The sequence below is a fragment of the Galendromus occidentalis genome, unplaced genomic scaffold, assembly GCF_000255335.2.
Source record: "Galendromus occidentalis unplaced genomic scaffold, Mocc_1.1 scf7180000076383, whole genome shotgun sequence".
NCBI lineage: Eukaryota > Metazoa > Arthropoda > Arachnida > Mesostigmata > Phytoseiidae > Galendromus > Galendromus occidentalis.
The window spans coordinates 30,199-39,665 of record NW_003804372.1 but is presented as its reverse complement, the minus strand read 5'-3'; the positions used below and the strand labels follow the sequence as shown (position 1 = coordinate 39,665).

Sequence of the window (9,467 nt, the reverse complement as noted above, 5' to 3'; positions counted from 1 at the left end):
GGCATCGTCGTCGTTGTCGTCGACATTCGTCCACATCATATTTGCTTCGATCAGCTGAGTTCGGGTGTGTGCTCCGCGAGACGTGTCCTGTGCTTGTCCTGTGTCCTTCCCTCCAGTTCCTCCCGAAATCCTCCCGGTGTGTTCTGGAGGTTTCGCAGAGCAGCTCATTGTGGAACATCGTTGTGAATTCCTCGGTTCTCCTGGTAAGCTCGTGATACAGTTTTCCGGTCTGGGATACCTGACGATCCCGGGCGCTCGTCCCTGCTCAGTTAGCGAAGCCCAGGCCCGAGCTTTCACATCTCGGTGTGAAGAGATTCTTCCAAAGCGTAGAGATACTCCGATCGATGATCCAAGGCCTTCCAAGGTGTTGTCATGTCGCCTCGTACCCACCAGGAGGCTCTCCGGAGGGGATTCTATACGCCGACGAAACCGCGGTTCCGTAGATGACATTCGAGTATTGGTTGACCTAACCGACAAATAATCGACTTAAGTGACTGACTGACCGACTGACTGACAAGCGCACGAACGGTCTCGGAGACGTACGAACAGAGAGAAAACAAGAGCGACCGATAGATAGAGCGACCGATAGACAGCAGAAGGTATGTGCATATGCGTTCTCGCGCAGAATTCGTTTCGACGAATCCTCTGGCTTTCGTCTTCTTCTGTTCAATCATTCGCCCGTTTTCGCTTGTAGCCGCTAGCTGACTGGTTTTTCGCCTAGATTCTCGCTCTCAAGTCTCGGAATCCGTGTGTCTGTGTTCCTAAGCGTCTGTCCGTTCGTCCTTCTCGGCTTACGGCTTGTTCTCAGCGCTCGTCGTCGTCGTCTCACTGGGAAGCTGTTCGGCGGACCCAGTAGTCCAGCGGACGGGCGGGCGAACGCTCGGAGCGGCGACGCGACGGACCAGCGCATCGGCTAAAACAATACGAGACCGTCTGTTAAGCTGTCAATCATTTTTGTCGATTTTCTCGGAAGCGACTTCGTGTTCGTTTTCTTCGCTCGTATTTCTTCTCTCTGCCGACCTCGCCTTACCTACGTGTAATTTTTCCGCGTTTTTCTTCCGTGAACCGGCGGAGTCTCGGAGTTCTGGGGCGTTTGAAGCTTGACTGACGGATTCGAAAGCCAGCGGAGCGTCCAGGCGAAACGTCAAAGGGTTCGCTCGCCCAATGTGCAATCTTCCGACGTGCAGTCCGACGGGACTGCGAGGCTCCTCCGAACTCGAGCGAGCCAGAAATAACAGAGAAGCATCCCGACACCCCACCTCGGAGCCGTACAATTTAGCCGGAGGGCGACAAGTGTCGTAGGTCCCGGACTCGAGCTCGAATCCGGAGGGAACAGAGTATCAGAGCTGGCGCATTACAGGAAGCAACGACTTACAGAAAAAATCCGCTCTTGAGAGACCTGAGGTGGTCCTCCGGGTAGTCGCTTGCATTCTTGAGAAGAGAGCCTTAAGCTAAATACACATGCGGGGATAAACGAGCAGAGAGAAGAAGAGACGAACGGACAAACGGACAAACGGACTGACTGTCGGACGAAAGAATGGACGAACGACCGGTGAACGACGAAGACGAGGTCGCAGCAAGTTTATGGCGGGCAGGAATAGTTCGCACTTTTCCGAGAGATCAGATACAGTGGCCCATGGCGACTTTAAGGTGCGTCATCAAAAAACCACCAACGGGCTGTAAACGCCGTTCATTAGCAAAATAAAGAAAATAAGGAAGCAAACATGCAAATACGAAGAAAGAAATCGGAGTTTTCTCGACTCTGCAGTGTCCGGCCTGAGGGAACCCTAGGTGTCTGGATCTTCCGCGCTGCAACCGCAAGGCAAAGCGTTTTTTACAACAACGCCCCGAATTCGGCGGAAAGTGAAACCGATGATGATTGAATTCTTCGATTCACAGTTCGGAAGAAGCACGAGTGGTGGCGATAATTCCGAGATCATGGACGGCAATCGGGAATATCAATGAGCCACCTGTTCGATTCAACAGGAGCTCGCCAGCATTGCTTGGAGAGCTCCTCCACGATATTATTATGCAGGTGTACTGTGGTGTCGTGCGGGGCCTGATCGAGGAGTCTCGAACTCGGTCTAGTCATACGGAATCGAGCAGCAAAGCGAGTGCGAGCATGAGACGGTCGTACGTGATCTGACACCAGCTGAGATTGCTCAAATCGAAGTGATTTCGAGTGAGCTGAGTTGAAGTGGAGTGAGATCACCTCACTCGCACCAATGCTCTTTGAGGGGCTCTCGCCATCTACTACTACTCGACTGCAATGATCCCCGATGGAAGATCGCGGAGTCGATCGAGAAAAACTTGGGAATTTCCTCTGATGGGAACGAGCATCTCTATCGATGATTTCTCATTAAGCCGTCGGGCGTCGTTCGAGCGGTCGTGGCGGAATTGGACAGTGTCGGTTAGAAAATGCATTTTTCTCTCGGCGATGACCCCTTGTCTCAACGATGTAGATTCCATCCGTTGAGTGGTCTGGATGAGCTAACGGTCTCGGCGGCAGGATGTGGATGTCGATCTCTGACTCGGAGAGCGGCTCGCGGACAGACTAAGTTTGTGATGAGCGTTTGTTGAGGAGGCCTATTTCTTTAATTCAATCATCGCACTTGGAGCCTCCGGTCGACTGTGGATCCGACTGCGAGGCTGATTCCCTTCCTGGATCGGCCAGCAGACAATCTTCTCGTTCGCCTGGCAGACTTTCGAACTGTAGGATCGCCATGGTGGCAGTTGCTGGAGCAGTCGAAGAGCGAAAAAAAAAGGCGGAAACTGATCATCATTAAGTTGGACTCTCACTTAGCGCAACTGTCTTTCCTCCACCGCTGCTCTTACTACTACAACAGCTTCTGGTATCGTTGCTCGAACGCACGTACTACGAGACGGCATCGCTCATGTCCACCGTGACCAGCGTTCGCGTCAATCAACCCCACTTGGTGCGCTCAGGGCACCTTGGATCGAGTGATCTCGTGACGAGCGCCCTGCGCTCGGTCATTGTCGCCCGGGGAGCTTTCAATTACAGGATGCTAACCTAAGAACGCGTAGTGGACGAGATTTTAATTGCGCTATCGGCTACTGCCATCTGCACGACGTAACAGGCACTAAACGCCTGACGCCGCTTTGTCGTCGAGAGAAAACGGGAGAGAATCCTGTGGCTTCCCATTCGACGGCTCCCCTATTCAGGAGTGCTCCGCTCGAAGTTGTCAGCTGTGAGACGCTGACGCCGTGCATAAATTATTTTTCCGCTTAGTTTTCCAAGCGAGCGTGGGACACATGAGCAATCGGAGCTCGGAGTCCGGACTCTTACGCAAGTCCGGGGAGCGCGCGTCGAGCGTGTAAGCGCGGAACTACACAACAACATGGTCTCATATTTCGATGACACGAATACCGCTTGTCTCTGCTGCTTTTGTCCTTTTGTGTGCTTGTTTTTCTTTGTCAGTCTGTGAGTCGCTCGGATATCAGTAGATCCATGCCCCTTCTCGTTCCGATGGATGTACACGGAACACGGTGTTTCGAGCCTGTTCTTGGGTCGCTCGGTCCCGGTGCCTACCACCACCACCACTAGGGTGCCGATGCTCCAGCCCGGCGGATCCGGGGATGAGCCCATTCGGTGAGCCCAGTCACTGAGCCGTCGCAGTCGGAGATGAAACGTGAGAGCCAGGAAGTGATAGGGGGTGCTCCCCCCGGGTAAAGACACGCTGCTCGCAGCCACCGATTGCTCTTTTGGCTACGACAGAAGAAGAATCTGACAATGACGAAAGTGGGGAGAAATCTCCGAGCCTGCGGAGCCTAGAGAGCGAGATTCTTGTTTTCGGTCTCGATAATTTCGATCACGTGATGGAGAGCTGCGGACTTTCGAAGGCATAACGAACGGCAACGCATCGACCGGACGAGTCTCGAACTCGATATTTCCCCTTTCTCGCGAACTGCTTCAAGACTATTTGCTCCCATCCCAGAATGAGCGCGGCTGCCGCGGATGCTATTGATGATGGCGGCACCGGGGTCCTCCTGGCCGGATTCTCGAATCTAATTATCGTTGAATTTTTGAACAATACCCCGTCGGTGCTTGTCGTCCTCTCGTTCCCCTGCCTCCATTTCCCCATCGCCGGTTCGCTCGCTTCCCTTATCCTGTCGGCTCAGAAGAATGGCAGGTGAGATTGGATTTTGACTCCGGGAGCCAAGGGGCTCCTCTCTCATTTCGCGAACGTCGAGCTCTACCTCAGGAGAAAGTTTCATGAACAAACCCAATCAACTCTCCGGCGACGACGATGGCACCTTCCCATCGAGCGAGGTTCCGAACGAGCTTACAGCCGGGCATTTCAACTGTTTTTCCGCGCGTGAACCGCATCAAAAACAGACGGGAAAATGAAACTCTCCTGGCGAGTGCCTATTTCCGAGTTCCGACATTGCGGGAGAACGTCGACCGAAGCTTCTGAGCCTACCCGTGATGGTCCTCAGTTCTCGGGACGAGTCGTTTCGGTGGCAGACTGACTGGCGAACTCATTAGCTTATCAGGCGGCCTGAGCGTCCATCGCGGCGGATACCATGAAGCCAGGCGTTCGTAATCGGCCGCCTGACCTCGCGATAGACAGCCGTATAGCTCCTAGGCCCCATCGGTTCGCCACATGCTCAGCTCGCCCGGTCAATACGATGACTTAGTTGGTCGCTCAGTCAACTCATACGCTCGTAGCTTTGACACCGGGCGGAGCCATCCAGAGAGAGGACTGAAGGAAATGCGAAGAAGAAAGATAAGTTTCGGGTCCGTCGGAAGACCTGCTTGGGGTCTTACTTCCGCTCGGAGGTTTTCTTTTCTTCCATTCAGGAGGGAAGAAGGCGGACTCTCGCTCGGAACAGATAGAATAGGAACTACTTAAACGTTCGGTGCATCCAAGCCCAACTTAGTTAGCCGGGTCTCCGTCGTGGTTGTGGTGGCGACGGCGATGGCCATACGATAAAACGCAATGGGTGGCCTTCGAGATAAGCAGGCAAAAAAAACGCTCAAATGAGCTTTCTCTCTGACCGGAACCTTAGCCTGACGAGCTCGTGCTCGGCGGGAGTTCTAGATTTCTCCTCACGATCCGAGAGAATAAGAAGAGGTGGGATAAAAATTAAAAATGAGGAAAATCATCTGAAGTTTCCTTTGGATCGAACGCGGAACTCCCTGAGTTACTCCCTGAACGTGGAGAGGAGGTGGGGAGAGAGGAGCGGGTGGGAATACGGGCGAGATCAAGGAAGAATGAGCGAGAGGGAGAAGTTTCATTCGACACGCCATCCACCCCGAGCTTTGTCGGCTCGGGAAAATTTATGTGGCTACCCCGACTGCTAGGGTGCCTGTTTGCTTCGTCGCTCTCCGATTCATGGTCTGGATAGGCGGATCGACGCTCAGCTCTCGTTTCCAGCTCAGTCGGAGCGTCTCAACAGCAAGATAGCTGGAGGCTGTGGACGGACTGTTGGTCTGATTCTAGGCGCCTCGTTATCCCCTCCAAGGGGACAAGATGCCCTCCGCCCGCAGGAGGTCTGAGATACGATGAGGCTGGGAAAAAATAAGCGGCGATTGAGTGGATAGACCGCGACTGGGATCGGATCGTTGGCTGTGACGAATGGTGTCTGACGAAAAATTCTCCAATTTATTCCAGGGCTACGCAATGGATGACATCGAACCGGGAGCAGACGACGACAACAGTCCGTACAGAAGGGCAGTTGGCTCCGCGTGGCAGTATCCCAAATACAGCAACTCTGTGAGTATCTCTCAATCCTTCTATTGGGGTCTTCCCACACCGCCATTCTCTCCTCAGCGGGGGAAAAGTTCACGAATGCCGGGTCTCTGTCAGTGGAATAGACCTCAGCTCGTTACGGTCGGCGTTGACCGAATGCTTTGGGGCTAGTCGTCCAGTGACATGGGACAACGAGTATGTTAGATGATCGGGGACGGGGAAGGACGACCAGGAAGGGAATGGGAAAAGGAAGAGGAGAATGAAAAACGATAGAGAGGATCGGATGACGACGAGCAAAACAGGAGAACGCTCAATAACGAGGTCGGCTGCGGGGACGTCTCCGCTTTGAGCTGGGAGAGAGAAAGGGAAAGATAAGTAAGGAGAGGTTTGGGGGAAAACGGGAGAGGACAGTCTGGGAAAGAGGGACGAAGATACGAGAGGACGGGAAAAGGGAGCAAAAGAAAAGTTGAACGGCATACGCAACTCCCCGCTTGTGAATGGGGAGCGCGAGGGAAGCTCGAAAAACGGAGGAGAAGGAGGACAGCCAGCGAGGAGAAGAGAGTGAGCGAGGACGAGACCGGGGAGAGATAGGATGGAAGGAGGGGGAGCGACCAAGGAAAGCGGCGAAGGAGAGGAGGAGCGGCCTTCTGGAAGTGACAGGCAATTTATGGTGCCACCCCCCCCCCTTGTCGAGCAGTAGAAGAGGAGATGGGGTGGGGGAGCAGCGAACGAACGAACGAACGAGCGAGCGGAGTGAGCAGAATGAGAGGAATAGGAAGAGAGGGAACGATGCGAGAGAGGAACAAGAGAGAGTCTCTCCTCTCTTTCGTGTGCTTCTCGCAAATTATATTTCCTCTTCGTGTGCCCGGAGAGACGACGAGAAGACGGCTACGACGACCGAGAGGAGAAAGACGAAGAAGAAAAAGACGACGGGAAAGAACTTGCTTGCCTCTAGCCAGCTGACTGGTTCGCTACTCCCAGTCGACACGAAACGCAGGGGAAAGACGAGGGGAACGCGTCAGAGAAACGAGGGGAAGGGGACAAGGAGAAGAAAGGCAACGAGAGACGGGAGAGAGGGAGCGTAGAGGCAACCAAGGTACTACTGCCTGCCGATCGGCACGGGATTCAGGCAGCTTCGTTTCTCGATCGGTGCGAGATTCCGTCATTTCCGTACTAGAGCCCCTCGCTTCCACTCCTCATTCGATTATTCATGTTCGGAAGACAAATCCGAGAGTTCCCTGTCCGACAGAGCCGGCAATGGATGGAGAACGGAGTCCAGACTCCCGTGACATTCTCTGCGACCCATTCCACTCGGTCTTGACGATTTATTCCGATTCTTCATCCGGGAAAGGATGCGTGCAAATGTCTCTCTTCCCCTTGGCAAGAGTCCACAGGGATTCCGTGTTGCAGAACTCTGGATGCTTCGGTGCTTGCACGCCTTGATTGTTTTGTGTTTCGAAGAGTGACTTCCCTGTTCGGATGTGTCAGACGCTCTGACTGAATCGGAAACTTTCGTTCTTCGCCGCCGCAAGCAAGAAAATAGGCAGCAGAAAATAAAGAATTCTCTTTTTTACCGTTCGTTGATGTGAGTGAACCAGCGACCGCTGAATTCAGCATCAACGTAGTCTATCGAAGTGCACTTGCCCGTCTGGTGCCTTGCTTCCTCAGTCGCTTGCTTTCTTGCGCGACTACCCGGTCACCGCGTGGGGCGTCGTCATCCGCTGGCTTGCTTGACTCGGTCGCTGGTCGACCGACCGACCGACCGGCCGACCAACCGACTAGCGTGTTGGTGGGTTTCTTTTGACGTGCGCTGTCACATTTGACGTTTCAAATTATAACCCGCGCTCGTAGAGCGGCGGTCGAACCGACCGACGGACGAACCGACCAAGCAAGAAGCCGAGCGACCGACCAACAGACTAACCGGCCAAGCAAGCGACGGACGGACACACCGACCGACCGTCCGTCCGTCACTCAAACTGAAATAGATGAGAGCACCAAGCTAAAGCAGCCAACCAGACGGACGCACCGATGGGAGGATAGCAAGCCCGCAAACGAAGCCACCGCCGCCGTTCGATGCGCGGGTCAAACCGTCGGACAGCGTGCCCAGGGCTCACACAGCCATCGTGCCCGAGGTCCGAGCGAGGCGTGCCCGAGACCTCTGAAATAGAGCTGGCCTTCGTTTACCGAATATTTTGGCTTGGAATTCTCGCTTCCCTGAGCTTACGAAATCGGTCGCTTAGCCGGCCTGCCTACCGATAACCGAGTTCGAGTCGGAGTTCGGATCTCTGAGTTCTATGAGGAATAGATCCGAATGATGTGATCGACGAGGCGGATTCAGCAATTTACCTGAAAAAACGCTGGGTTGCGCTGCTGCCTCATTCCAAGTTGAGCTGCTCCATGCCTTAGATTGGCAGCCACATTTTTTAGCGCATCATCATTTTCGACTTCTCATCAAGGTGGCTAGGCAGTCGACCGTCGGACTGACAGAATGCATAGCTGGCCACTTGTTCCTTCGAGGTTCTTGGCAAGCTTGCCAGCTAGCTGAATGCGACAGAGCCGGTCTACAAATTCGGAGGCCTGACCATTTCGAACCCCAAGGACGAGGATTCCTTCTCGTAAAGGAGATTCATGAGGATCAGTCTGAGGAATATATTTTTTCTTTCCAGCGTCCACCCTCGCAATCAATCGGTTCGTATTGCTCGACAGGAGACGACGTTCGTTCTCCGTCGGGATCGGCTGCAGGCACACCAGGACCTATCATGGCTCCGCAGCCCGGCTCGCAGCACTCCGCAGATAACAACTCTGACGCCGGTAAGTCTTATAACTGAGGAGCTTTTTTTTCGAAGCTTGAACATGGATGTCGAGAGACGTTTTCCCTCGCCTAAAATCCCGGGGTTCATCATCCTTTTTGAAGGCGAATTGAGAAGTAGGAATAGGTTTCCACTTTCGGTCCCCTCCATCGCGTCAATTTTCCGAGCGTGCTGCCGCACTCGATGGAACACAGTCCGGGTTTCAGCCGTCTCGGACCTGCTGACTGTAACAGCGCCGTTTTTGTTTGAGGTCCTTTTTGTAGCCGAGCGGTGTGGTGGTATTCGACGGCTAGTTGAATCTTCAAGAGACCGTATCGATCCGTTCAGAGTCTGCTTCGAGCTGCCAGATTTACCGGCCAAGTGACGGACTACAACACTTCTTGTGGATACAGTTCTGTGACGTCGATCCGCCGCCCAACGCTGCGATGCGTTTTTTCCCTGATCCCGAAACACGGTCGACGTTTTTGGGCGAGCGTCGATCGCCTTCGCTTGTTGCAGTTTGCCTATTTCGAATTTTTGGCTTTTCGGATCGCTCACGCTGTGATCGTCTGGAGGCCCTGAACTGAGAGGAGAATTTGCGAACTCATCGATTCGAACTCTCTTCGATTACGACGTCATTCAATCAATGAGAAATATCTTCGTCGAGAACTCAGTCGTCCAGAATCTGGCGCGGTGTTAATTAGAGAGACTGGTTGCTCATCTGACAGTCAGCTAGTCGATATCCAGCTCGACTGGTAGGCCGCAGGTGGCGGCAACAGCTCCCGCCCCGGTAGCAGCTGCAGTGGTGGCCGTAGTAATAACAATAATAACACCAACAGCCGCTTCGAGTTGAGCTGTATCGGCTTATCCGACTAATCCTGGTAAAACCTGTCCACAAGCGAAGCGACCCACCAGCTCCGGCTACAGTCAGCTTCGGAGGCAGGCGGGGTAAGGGGAGCGGGAG

At 53.8% G+C, this 9,467-nt stretch overlaps 1 protein-coding gene across 1 annotated transcript in view; it reads left to right on the top strand.

The window, feature by feature from the left end:
- LOC100899349 (homeobox protein Meis1) overlaps positions 1-9,467 on the top strand; it is a 32,979-nt gene that overhangs the window by 9,228 nt on the left and 14,284 nt on the right. The window contains exons 4-5 of the mRNA XM_029113194.1: positions 5,637-5,738; positions 8,381-8,525. Coding sequence (XP_028969027.1) covers positions 5,637-5,738; positions 8,381-8,525 — 247 coding nt within the window. The remainder of the gene's footprint in view (positions 1-5,636; positions 5,739-8,380; positions 8,526-9,467) is intronic.